This window comes from Zootoca vivipara, chromosome 2, assembly GCF_963506605.1.
Source record: "Zootoca vivipara chromosome 2, rZooViv1.1, whole genome shotgun sequence".
NCBI lineage: Eukaryota > Metazoa > Chordata > Lepidosauria > Squamata > Lacertidae > Zootoca > Zootoca vivipara.
In genome coordinates, this window is record NC_083277.1 from 122,355,608 (window position 1) to 122,369,378 (window position 13,771).

General features: G+C 44.8%; 1 protein-coding gene across 3 annotated transcripts in view; it reads left to right on the forward strand.

The window, feature by feature from the left end:
- Nucleotides 1-13,771, forward strand: part of STAT6 (signal transducer and activator of transcription 6) — an 87,415-nt gene that overhangs the window by 31,272 nt on the left and 42,372 nt on the right. The window contains exon 1 of one of the 3 annotated variants that reach the window (XM_035102105.2): nt 6,757-10,088. The exons of 1 other annotated variant lie outside the window; for it this stretch is intronic. Coding sequence is in view for 1 of the 2 variants with exons in the window: in XM_035102087.2 (XP_034957978.1) it covers nt 13,300-13,341 (42 nt within the window). In the remaining variant the exon portion in view is untranslated. One more of the 3 variants, XM_035102087.2, reaches the window with a different exon arrangement.

The window sequence follows — 13,771 nt, forward strand, 5'->3', positions numbered from 1 at the left end:
TATTAATTTTTATTTTGACTACCTCAGACCAACACGGCTACCTACCTGAATTCAATAACCCAGTTTTAGAACCATGAAATCATAGAATCGTAGTGTTTCAAGGGATGCTGATGGGTATCTATTCCAACCTCCAACCATGTTTTGAATCCTTTCTCTATCCCCTTTAGGGATAGAGGAGAAATTCAGTGTTGTTACACGCCACCCCAATCTGCAAGGGGTGTTTCCTCCAGAAATGAGTCCCAGCGGAGACTGTGGTGTCTTTAGGATATATACTTTATTTACACATATAAAACCTGAGCCTACGATGGAAGAGTTCAAAGCATTACACTCCCTAAGGGTTCCGTTTCTCTTATTGCTGCTGCCTTGGATTTGCATTGTCAGCCCACATTGTGCTCTGACCTCCTCCCCACCCACACTCCAGCTTACGCCGCAGCCAACTCAGATCCAAAAAACTTCCTCCTAAAAAAACCTCTGGCCTTGTCTTCTGACTAAGGACCTCAGAGCTCAGGGAGGGGCTCTCCCCATTTGCTGGCTGGTGCAGACTCTTTGCTTTGCTGATGTCCCACCTCCCTGTTTTTGTTCTCTGCTGATGGTCTGTCTCTAGTGATTTCCTTAGCATGGAAAAACTGGTTTGGCTTGTGTCTTGACACTGCTAAATTCAATGTCTTAATACTCCCAAGCATTGATTAAACTCCAACCCTTACTAAATCCCAGAATTATGGGTGTCTGGCACCTACAAACTCATAACAATATTTTAATTTGGAATTGGGTGTGTTTCTGTGGTCCTACACCATGTAATATTCCCCATAACAATTCCACAGTCTGTGTCCCTATAGCCAGGGCAAAATTTAAGCAGGTGTTACCATGCCAGCCATATCAATGCATTATTAGCATGGGGGGGGGGCAGGAAGTAAGAAAAAGGCAAATGCCAGTGGTTCAAGTCAGAGATGGAATCATGTTACAGGACCTGTAAATTGAATGGGCAAGCAAACCAAGGCAAGTTTACCAGCTTCTTGGCAAGGAAAGTAAAGGGAGGTGCTCTAGGTGAAAGGGCTCTAGGTGACCTACCCTGAAAGAAAAGCTGATGAAAATCAAGTTCTTCATATTTGCATTAATTTTATTTATGTATTTATTTATGTATGTATGTATTTATTTATTTATTTATTTAAAGCATTCCAATCCTGCTCTTCAACCAAAAGTGTCCCCCAACTCATTGTAAATGTCAGTGATAAAGCAGGCCCATCCCTCAGATTTACAATCTAAAAGATTCAACACAAAAGGGAAAGGGATTGGGACGGTAGAGGAAAAAAGAAAGCTCAGGTATGAAACTACAGAGTTCTTGAAATAATCAACTGAGATGCAAAGATTTCAAGGAGAAGCCAAAAATTGCCTGTCTTTCTGCACAGCAATCCTGTTTCTCTTCCTCTCTAATTGCCTTTGGAATTACATTCTTTTAACAAACAAAATGAATGATACATTTGCTACAACCATCTGCAAAAAAAATGTATTCTTTTGTTTTTAGGATTCAACTGAAATGAACAGAAATTGAAATCATGGCCAATCAAACTTTACTTGGCACTTCCATAGGTCCTGGCTGCAAATCCTTTTGGCTTCAGTAGAATATATTTTACTTCCATGATTTATTGTGTTTAGGTTTCGGCTGCTCATTGCTTTGCAAAGGAGATGTTTCTTCCCAGCTGCCCTGGCTTGGTGTTTGCAATGTTTTAAAGTCTCTTTTGTTGTTGTTACAAATTATTTGCAAGTACTTTATAATACAGTACAATCTACCTACCAAAGGGAGTTGGTAACATTAGCCGCAGGGGGAGAGGCAGGAAGATGCAAGTATGATTTTTAATGACATCTGACATTTGATAGTGTTCAGATTCCTAAAGGATTTGACAGTTTAAATTGGCACTTTTCAGTGCAGTAGAAAGATCTGTTACAGAAGGGTCATAAATGACATTGTGATTGTTTTCCTATTTTCCCGAAGATGTTTTGTGATTTGCAGAACGGGACTCCCTAAGCATAGTCTGGCATACAATAGATTTTTGATTAATGTATTTTTATGGTCAAGATGCTAGAATTCATGTCCTCATGCTTGAGTGGGGGCTGAAAAAGAAGCAGTTTGCGGATAGATGCTTTGTGGATTTCCAAAGAATTGGAGTCCCAAGTGAAAAAAATAGGAATAAATCATCCCAGAATATTGTCAGATCATAATTCCCTGATAATGAAAATTCAAAAAGAAAGACAAACTACATTTATATGGAAAAAGCAAAGAAGGCCCTGAGGGATTATTTTGAAATAAACCTTCAGGGGCAGACTAACTTACAAATGATCTGGGATGCAAGCAAGGCGGTGATGAGGGGACTGTTTATCCAACAAAATTTGATTAAAGGGAAATTGAGAGAAAAAGGGAGAAAAAATTTGGATTGCTGTAAGGGTGTTGTTGCGGCTACTCTTGAGTAAAGACGCCCAAGTCTGTCTATCTTTAAGAGTTTTATTGTGCATAGTATTTACAGTGCGGAGATAGCAGAAAACATGACCTCTCAGTCACTCGCAGAATCCAGGAGTGGACGTTTCCAGCTACGGGACCAGCACAAGAGTTTGGGCACCCCGAAATGCCTCCTCCCGACCTTACGTTTGGTGGCACGCCTTAATTCGGGCGCTGGAAGGGGCTGCCTGTTCCCCTCCACCTCTTGGTCCTGGCGGCGCAAGGGCTCTCCAACATCGCTGAGCCTGACACCTCCGTCCCTCCTCACTTCCTGATTCCCCTCACCTGACCCACAGCTGATTCCCCTCACCTGACCTCACTTCCTGATTCCCCTCACCTGACCCACAGCTGCTGCTCTCACTGTGCGAAGTGCTGGTCAGCAAGAGGGGAGGAGGCTCCCTGTAGGAAGGCCCCCTGACAACTATGAAAAAGTATGGTGTGAAATAAAAAGAAATCTAGAAATGTGAAACAGAATGAACCTTTCCCTGTTAGGAAGAAATGCGGCAATAAAAATGAATGTGCTGCCGAAAAGGCTCTTTCTTTTCCAGACAGTCCCAGTGATTGTTAAGGATGACTGCTTCAAAAAATGGCAAAAGGACATTTCTAAATTTTTTTGGGGGGGCGAAAGGCCTAGGGGATTAAACATAAGATACGGACAGATACGAAAGAAAGAGGAGGCTTCACCCTCCCAGACATAAAATTATGCTACGAGGTGGCTTGTTTGGTTTGGATTACGGAATGGATAAAACTGGAAAGGGAAGAAGCATTGGATTTGGAGGGACATGATAACAGATTTGGATGGCATGCATATTTATGGTATGGGAAAGGAAAAATACATAAAGGATTCTATAATTAGGAAGTCATTAATGAGAGTTTGGGAGAGATACAAAGATTTACTAGAACAAAAAAACACCTTGATGGTTGTCATCAATAGAAGCTTCGTTTCTCAAACTGGTTGTCAAAAAGGGGAAATGGCCTACATACAGAGATTTATTGGAAGAGCATGAAGGTAAATGGAAATTAAAAGAATATGAAGAAATCTAAGACTATTTTCAGAGTTGGTTGCATTATAGACAACTAAATGAGATGTTTAAGGAAGATAGGAAGAAAGGGTTTAGCTATACAACTTCTAAACTTCAGAAAGAAGTGGGAGAAGGAGATGTGAAACTATTGAAGAAAGCATACATTTAACATCCTGTTAGAATGGGAAATGAAAGATGAAGAGGTCAAATTGGTCATGATTAAATGGGCGCAAGATGCAGGACACAACATACAATTTGAGGACTGGGAAAAATTGTGGAAAGTAAATTTAAAATTTACAGACTTCTCTTTTGAAGGAAAATTATATGAAAATAATGTATAGATGGTATATTACACCTGTAAAAGTGGCAAAAATGTACAAAACCGGGTCAAATAAATGCTGGAAATGTAAGGAAAAGGAGGGAACTTTTTACCATATGTGGTGGGAATGTAGAGAAGCTAAAAAAAAAGGGAGATGATATATAATGAGCTGAAAAAAATGTTTAAAAGAACATTTGTTAAAAAAACTAGAAGCATTTTTGTTAGGGATCCTAGGGCAAGACCTGCCAAGAAAATTAAGGAACCTATTTATGTATGCTACAACACCGGCGAGAGTCTTGTTGGCACAGGTACGGAAGACTGAGGAAATCCCTACGAAAGAACAATGGCAAGAAAAAATGGTGAGTTATGCGGAACTGGCAAAGCTAACATATAAACTGCGAGAGAAGGACAACCGTGAATTTAAAGAAGAATGGGAACTTTTCACAAATTACTTTAAAAGACAACAAAATGAACTGGACTCCTTGGCAGGTTTTGAATAAACACCCACAATTTATTAGTAGAACATAGGATAGATAAGGGGAAGATATGTACAATTTGACAGCATGCAGAGAAAAACATGTGTGAATAAAATGGGGGGGGGAGTTGAGGGAAGTCTGGGAAGGGGGAGGGGGTAAGGGGGGGAAATGTAATTGACAATGTGATAGGTAATGTATTATCTTAAATTTGTTTAATAAGAAATTATTTTTTAAAAAGAAAAAAAGAAAAAGCAGCTTTTGTGGTTTCAGTGTGGGCAAAAAAGGGGAACAATCTGTGTTTTGTGCTCGCTGAAAAATATTGTTAAGAGGTTTAAGGTGGATAGAAGCTTTTAGGTTTGTGGTAGCTTGTAACCATCAATTCTGTGTGGATGTCTATCTGGACATCTTATATGTTCAAATTACGATGGCTGTATTGATGGTTACTATATTCTCTCAGTGTGAGCTGGTGGGTGCATTTTCTTTTCACTATTGTTTCGTTTTCTTTGTGTTCCTTCCTTTGTTAAATTTGTTATAAAATATTCTTTTGAAAGAAAGGAAAGGCTTTCAACTGATGTTGTTTGGAACTGGGAAGCTTGCTCCCCATCTGCTTAACCTTTATGTATTCTCAATGTGGCAGGTGTGGGTTTACTGTATTCCTTTACTTTTTTCTGTTAAATTTGTTAAAAATTTACTTTAAAAAAGAAAAGGTTTGGGGGAGCTTGATCAATGTTGCTTTGAGATGAGTACTGCCACCCTGCTTGGAAGCTTGCTGCCCCTCTTACTCAACCTATATGTTTGCAGAGGCATCATGCATTTTCCTATAAAGGAAAAAATCTCTAATAAATGGCTGTTCTAAAATTCTGTGCCTTAGATATGTGTGAGAGAGGTCTGAAACACTGTTTGGCTGTACTGGAGGGGAAACACATATTCTGCACTTATGCTAATTAACAGGAAGCCCGCAAGTGAGCATTTGTCGTATCTTGGTTTCCCCCCTCTTTGAAGATAACATGTATGACTTGAATTTGGGCTTTTATTTTCTTTTAATGCAATCTGTTGTTGGAGGGGTTGGTTGCTGGAAGAAGCAATAAAGACAGAGTTTGACACTGAGAGGTGTTGGACAGATGAAATGAATTTCAGAGATTTAAAATCCATGCCCTGGATTCCCTACCAGCTACCAATTGCTTGGTCCCTGCCCCCCCCCCAAAGCCCAACACAAAACAGTATTAGGTGTAGTGTTGATTCTTTTCTAATAGGTCTTTTGTTTATGTGATTTTCTTAATAGATACTTGTAAGTGCAATTTGTGTCAAAATCCACCATTCAGCCAGTGTTTCCAAGTTGTCTGTGTTTATACTACATTTTTAAAGATGTGCCTTGAGACAGTCTTTAAACCTCTTTAAGTTCAGAATAGAGTAGTTGCTTTGGAAGACGATCATCAGGCATCCGAACCACATGACCAGCCCAACAAAGTTGATGTTGAAGAATCATTGCTGAAGAATCAACAATGATGATCTTTGCTTCTTCCAGTACACTGTCTGTAAATAGTGAAAAGTAGAAACAGCCAGGCTGCCTTATCTCTTTGAAATGAAGAAGAAGAAGAAGAAGAAGAAGAAGAAGAAGAAGAAGAGGAGGAGGAGGAGGAGGAGGAGGAGGAGGAGGAGGAGGAGGAGGAGTTTGGATTTGATATCCAGCTTCACCAAGGGCGTACCCACCACGGGGCAAGTTAGGGCAGCTGCCCTACTCTAGAAGCCAGCTGCCCGCCCCCCCCCCCAAGCTAAAAAGAAAGAAATCTCAATGCAAAAAGTGGGGTGCGCGGCCCCAGCCAGAAAGAAACAGACCAGCCCTCCCCCCTTTCCCCTTTCCATAACCCATCGCACTTTCTCCTCTCCCCCTCCCACTATCGAGCTGCAAAAGCGGTGGGGTGTAAACGTAAGAGACGGAGGGAAACAGCGCACCCGGGGGATGGGGCGAGCTGCCCAGAGGGGCGACCAGTGCCGTGGGCAGGGGGGCAGGAGGGGGCAATTGCCCCCCCCAGAAGCAAAAGGCTAAGGGGCGCAGCGTGGCAGCCCCAGGCTCCGGCTCCCAGCACAAAGCTCCAGAGGCGCGAGGGGAGCGTAAGCGGAGGAGCGCTAAGCGGGAGCGGGGAGTGTAAGTGGAGGAGGCAGCCACAGGCTCGCGTTCCCCGCGCACCTCTGGAGCTTCGCGCCGGGAACGGGAGCTTGGGGCCGCCTCCTCGGAAGACCTGGGAGGTGCGGAGGAGGCAGCCCCAGGCTTGCGTTCCCCGCGCGCCTCTGGAGCTTCGCGCCGGGAACAAGAGCCTGGGGCTGCCTCCTCAGAAGAGCTGGGAGGACACAGGCCACGCAGCCCCGCCCATATTCCCACTGTGGCCCCTCCCCTCCCGCCCCTTGCCCCCGCCCCTTGCCCCCCCCTAATTTTGATCCTGGGTACGCCCCTGAGCTTCACCACTACCCGAAGGAGTCTCAAAGCGGCTAACATTCTCCTTCCCCTTCCTTCCCCACAACAAACACTCTGTGAGGTGGGTGGGGCTGAGAGACTTCAGAGAAGTGTGACTAGCCCAAGGTCACCCAGCAGCTGCATCTGGAGGAGCGGAGACGCGAACCTGGTTCCCCAGATTATGAGTCTACCACTCTTAACCACTACACCACACTGGTTAGAAGGGTGCCTGCACTTTTGTTTACAGAAATGACTGGACTCAAGAGATTCCAATGCTGAACTTTTAAATCTGTGGAAAGGACAAGGGATGGTTACCTTTCATTTGTACTTTGCTTTAAATTACTTACTTCTCTTTTTCTGGGCCTGCCTGCACCTGGGAATGTGATTTAGAGTATTTGCAATCTGTTGGTCTGCATGGGACGGTGGGAAGGGGCTTTTAGGTGGTGGTGAGGGGTTGCTAGTTGTTTCTTTGTTTGCTTGGTTAAAATTGAATATATGAATATGTGTGTGTGTGGAAAAAAGAAGGGTGCTGTCAGGAAGTTGTTGCGGCTACTCCCGAGTAAAGACTCTCCAGTCTGTTGTGTCTTTAAAGGTTTTATTGTGCATACTATTTACAGTGCAGAGATAGCGGAAAACATGACCTCCTAGTCACTCTCAGAATCCGGCAGTGGTGCCCGTCTGCTTCGGGGCCAGCACAATAACCTGGGCACCCCAAAACGGTGCCCCCTAGCCCTGCGTTTGGGCACGCGCCTCAATTCGGCTGCTGGAAGGAACGGTGCCCCTTCTTCCACTTGCTGGTTGGGGCAGTGCCTGGGCTCCGCCGCCTCCCTGAGCCGTCCCTCCTCCACTTGTTGGTCAGAGTGGTGCAGGGGCTCCGATGCCTCGCTGAGCCTTCCCCCTTCCATTCCGCTTTCCCCTGACCCGCTGCTAGCGCTGTCGCTGGGCGAAGTGCTGGTCAGGATGACGGGGGGAGGCTCCCTGTCGGGAGTCCCCCTGACAGGTGTCTTCATATTTTCCTTTATAACTTTCTTTCTAGTAGTCTTATTTCTCTTCTTTTCAGTGACAGTTCAGAACCTCAGCCTTGGTGCAGTTGCCCCTTTTGCCCCATTATAAATCTGGGCGTAAATGAGAGCTATGTCTACCTGTCTCAAGATTTCCTTGTTTATGCCAATAAACCTTTATTTTATTTCATTTCATTAAAAAAAACAGATTTCCAGCCTTTTTGCTGGTGGGCTTTGTTGCACATGTGATAATACTGGTAGTGTGCTATAAATGGCTCTTTACTGAGTACCTCTTAACTGCAGTCTTGGCCCAACTATCTAAATTAGACGGTTTCTGACCCTCTCTCTTGTAATAGTTAATGAATAAATGCAGTGGCTTGACTTACTGTAAAACCTTGAAAACGCTACAGGCAGAATCACACATTGAAGTACATCCTGATTGTTTCAGATGCTTCACTGGGAGGCTGACATTTTTTTTAAAAAAAATGATAGTCAATCATCATCATTTCTAGTAGCCAAAGGGCAGCTAGACCCAGCTGCTTCGTGTTACTCAGAGTTGAAAGAAGACAGCAAAGGGATCAATTGTGCTTCAGGTGAAGAGGAATGCTGAGGACGGAATAAGAGTCTGAGACACAAGAGTGTAAAAACATTCCCTAGAATACAGTGCTAATATATATTGAAAAATCTGGACCAAATTATTCAGATACTCTCCTTGGTCATTTCTGGATAGAGGAGCCCTGCATTTCTTCCTAGTGTGGTAAAGCAGCTGGCTCCAGGGGCCTCTGGTGAGTCTACCCTGCTTCTGATTTCTTGTTACTGAATCTTCAGAGAAGCAGGTACCTGGTTTAGGAAGTCAACAAGGAGCCAGACTGGAGGAAACTTGGGGCGTCTAAACTGCAGCAATAGAATAATGGAACAGTTCAGTGGTTTTACTTAGAGAAGACTCGCTGAAATTAACAGGCCTAACTTAGTCGCTCCCATTAATTTCAACTGGTTTGCTCAGACTAATGTTGGATACACTGAGTGAAGAATTTGAGGCCATCCAGATGTTGTTGGTCTCCAGCTCCCATCAGACCAGCCAGCAAAGTCAACAGTCAGGGATGATGGGAGTTGCAATCCATCACCATCTGGAGGTCCTCGTGTCTTTTGGCTCTGCCATATATGACAGCAAAGTAGCTCTAGAATTAGTTGTCAAAGCAATGAACCTGACTTTCAAGCAGCCAAATTAATGCAATTGGCAGATAAACTCCAGGGCAAAGTTGGGTTCACACACCAGAGAAAACTGGCACACATGTAGAAGAAAAAGTGCAGAAAAGACTTTCTATTCTGTGTGGTGTGATCAGTTTTTTTGTCACAGTTCTTGTTTTTGTAGGGAAAGAGTGGGCTGAGGCCTAGCTCATTGGAGGCTTTTTTGGCAGTGAAGAGAGATTTTAGTGCTGTCAGGAAATTGCCAGGATCTGATGAGTAGCATGTGTTACCCATTCCCGCAGCTGGGATGCTGACACTGATTCTCAGACATATGCGTAAACCAAAATCATGTGTGCACCGGATTGCTTCTGAGAGCCGTAGCTACAGAGGGCGGGGTTAGCGGCGAAGCCTCCCAGCATGTGTGTGTGTGTGCAAATGTGCGTGGGGGGATGCCAAACTGGGTCTTTGACCCAGGTGAAATAAAGCCTAGTTTCGCCCCTGTCTGAGGGTACTTCTGGCCAGTATATTGCAAAGGGCATTAAAGTGTTGGGAATTCAGTTCCACCTTAAATTACAGACATGTAGCTGTTGTATGTCACATGTCTGTGGACTTCCGTTGTGTATAGCTTTTGCTTCTGCGCTGATCACGAAGGAGAGCAGACATGTTTTTCTCTCTCTTGAGATATGCTTAATAATTATGCCAACACCACGTCTTTCTCTCGCCTGTTGTTCCTGCTGCACAGTGGATCCTGCTGCTATAGTGTGCCCTGGCTTCTAGCCTGGGTTGTTATCTTAAACTGCACCGGAGCCCAAGGCTATAATCCCACCAAGAGGTTCCTTTGTGCAATCCCCATTTCTTATGGGTGGGAGCTGAGCAACCAAATAAGTTTCATAGCTGTGCAAAGATCTGAAGGGCAGGTCTGTGCCATTCAAGCCCAATGCTTGGCTACTCTGCTACATTGACGTGATATAAATATATTATGGATATACAGAATAGCTTCATCCTGAGCTGCTTTCTTGATGCATTAACACTTTTTTCGTTTTTATGTGTGTGATGGTGTTGTACCATGGTAACCTCAAGATTCGCTCTCTTGAAGCATAGACCTAGGAGGAGGAGAATCATTTGCAAGTGGGTTTAAAGTAAGTTGAGTCTAAATACTTTGGAAAAGCTTGCTAAAAATAACTAAGAAGCACAACAGATTCGTAAATCTACTTTGGCTTGTTTGAAAAGAGCTCTGCTTAACTCTCATGGGATGGCTTCTTTTTGGAAAACATGTGGAAGGGCACGTCCACAAGATAATTTTAACATAGAACGGCTACCGTATAACATCATGATGTACTCTCAAGTCAGGGGCTATTTACTATGGGTGAAGTGTACAGAGCCTAATCTGGGCTTGGGAGGTGTGTGTATGCAATTCGGATGCAAAGCATTTGTCAAGTGACAACTTTCCACAGTGTACATTTAACCAATCAGCAAATGGATTATCTCTGAGCCAAACTAGATGTTAGAAGGAAATGCATGAGCAGCATGTCTCCCAGTGGAAGTCCTAAAGCTGAAAAGGCATCTGTGGGAGGCTGTCAGGTTGAGCAGAAGACATCAAGGGTGGTGTGCTTAGGGTGGCCACGGAGTCCTACTTTACAAAGGGAAGTTCTCTATTTTGAAGGGCTGCCAGAAAGCTCCCCTCCCCATTCCCAAACTGCCTACCAGGATTTTGCAATTCCTCTTCTGGATTTCTGATGTAATGCAGAAGGATGGCAAGGAAGTACTTTACCACTTGGCAGGATGGTTGCTTTATAGGAGTATAAACCACCAACTCATAGAAAAATATGGCGGTGTGCATCATCATCGAACTAAAACATCCTTCAAATTTATAAAAGGCAGGAAATGTGTTCACTGGATGTGCCCGGTGGAGTAGAAGTACACCTTGGGTTTTAATGCAGGGTTTGTTTTTGGGAAGTGGGGACATCTATGTCAGCTGTGGAAGCTCTAGGCTCAACATGGTGACATGCCAGGGCTTGTTGTTTTTCATGAGTCCTCTGAAAACCTTTTGACTTCCCTGCCATAAACCTCCAGTCCCTCCACCCACATCCCTAAGGAATTAGCTCTGGCATCAGCTTTCTTTTCCTGACTTGGGTGGAGCTTCGCCTCACCCTACCTGCACTTTGACCTTTTTCTTTTAATCATGCAAACTCAGTCCCTTTAAAAGCAGGTGCACCTGCGCCCGGTTGCCAATTGACAATAGAGGAGGTCTGATGGAGCTGGCCTGCCACATCGAAGCCGATGGAGCGAGCTCTGCTACCCAGCCATCCCACTGCATACTTCACAGTTGATGTATGTGTCCCTATCCAGCCACCGACCCAACTAAGTCTGTGCAGGAAAAGCATCTCTGTTGCAAAAAGCCTTTGGGAGGGAATGCTTAACCCTTCCCCTTCTGAGATTCTCCTCCCAAATGAGTTACTCATGGGTCCAGAACCCTAAAGCAGCTTGTGCAGGGAGTTTTAGGGGGAAATGGGTAGGGAGGAAAGTCGGAGGTGTTATATTATTTATTTATTTATTTATTTATTTATTTATACCCCGCCCATCTGGCTGGCTTTCCCCCACCACTCTGGGCGGCTTCCAACAAATACCAAAATACATTAAAATATCACAGATTAAAAACTTCCCTAAACAGGGCTGCCTTTAGGTGTTTTCTAAATGTCAGGTAGTTGTTTATCTCCTTGACCTCCGATAGAAGGGTGTTCCACAGGGTTCCCCTGTAGCTTTGCTTCTCGCAGTGAGGGAACCACCAGAAGGCCCTCAGCGTTGGATCTCAGTGTCCAGGCTGAACAATGGGGGTGAATATGCTCCTTCAGGTATATAGGACCGAGGCCGTTTCGATGGAGAGCCTTCCCCTGTTTGTTGCTGAACTTCAACTCCCATCATCCCTGACCTTTGACTATACTTGCTGGCATTGAGGGGCTTGTAGTCCAGCAACAACTGGAGGGCCAAAAGTTCCCCAGTTCTGGGTTAAGTATTTCCTTCTTCCGCTCCTTCTGTTCCGCAGCCCATTGTGGCACAGGGTTGCAGTATAACATGGAATTTGCAATCCTTGATATTTCCTTACAAGTCTTGTTTTCTTTTCTTACATATTTGCATCCCATCTTTTTTCATCATGGGACCCAAGGTGACATGTATGTGATGCACAGGCCCAGGCGCTGGGTGACCAGACCCAGAACTGCTTAGTATCAGCAAGGTGCTAGCTTCATAGAATCATAGAATTGTAGATTTGGAAGAAATCTTAACTAAAGCATCCACGGCAGATGGCCATCCAACCCTTGCTTAAAAACCTCCAATGAAGGAGAGTCCACCACCTTCCGTGGGAGTCTGTCCACTGTGGAACAGCTCTTACCATTAAAAAGTTCTTCAAGATGTTTGGTCACAATCTCCTTTCCATTGGTTCAGGTTCTAGCAGGAGAAAACAAGTGTGCTCCATCTTCCATGTGACAGCCCTTGAGATATTTGAAGATGACTATCATACCTCCTCTCAGTCTCCTCTTTTCCAGGCTAAACATACCCAGCTCTTTCAACTGTTCCTCATAAGTCTTGGTTGCCAGATCCTGGATCATCTTGGTTGCCCTCCTCTGCACACTTTCCAGTTTCTTAATATCCTTCTCAATCTGTGATGCCCACAACTGGACACAGTACTCCAGGTGTGGCCTGACCAAGGCAGAATAGAGTGGTGCTATGACTTCCCTTGATCAGGACACTCTACATATGTTGATGCAGCCTAACTTTATTTGCTATTTCCCCACACTATTGACTCGTGTTAAACTTGTGGTCTATTAAGAACCCTAGATCCTTTTCTAGCTCCTGTGCCTTCAGACCAGACGCTAGGATCAGTATGCCCCTCCTTCCCTCTTTTCATGATTTTTGGGAACAGCTTGGCTAGTTCCTGAGCCAATTGAAGCAATTGGCAGTGGAGTGAGGAGCTTCTCAGGGTGGGAACTAGGTGGGGTTCCAGAGTGACACAGGGTTTTGCTGTGTGAGACAGTGTGCTGGATTAGATGGGCCTTTGGCCTGAACCAACAGGCTCCTCAGAGGCAAGAGATGAGGCAAGGCAGTGCAATAAGCTATTCAGACTGGAGAGTTACAGAAGTTTATGTAGATAGGGTTGCCATGTAGCCTGCAGATGTTGTGGTTTCTTTGTCCACAACTCCCGCCCCGTCTCCTTCCTGTTGTGTGACACTTGCTCACTGCAGCAGCTGTGGAAGGAGTAGGGTGGAAGCGGGTGGGGTTAGAGGTGCAGATGACAAGACTGGAGGAGGAACAGACTTCGCTGCATTGCTTTCCTGATGCATTTGGGGGATTTAAATGTACAGGACAGATCTCTCTGGATTCTACCCTTGTAACCTTGTATGTATGAGTGAGTAGCATGGTACATCCTAACCCAGAAGAAAATAATCCTAGATTCTCCTTTTTCTGTCTTACTATATTGGGGCTGATTGGGACGCGGGTGGCGCTGTGGGTTAAACCACAGAGCCTAGGGCTTGCCTATCAAAAGGTTGGCGGTTTGAATCCCTGCGATGCGGTGAGCTCCCATTACTCAGTCCCAGTTCCTGCCAACCCTGCAGTTCGAAGGCACCTCAAAGTGCAAGTAGATAAATAGGTACCGCTACAGCAGGAAGGTAAACGGCGTTTCCGTGTGCTGCTCTGGTTCGCCAGAAGCGGCTTTGTCATGCTGGCCACATGACCTGGAAGCTGTACACTGGCTCCCTCGGCCAATAATGCAAGATGAACGCTGCAACCCCAGAGTTGGTCACAACTGGACCTAATGGTCAGGGGT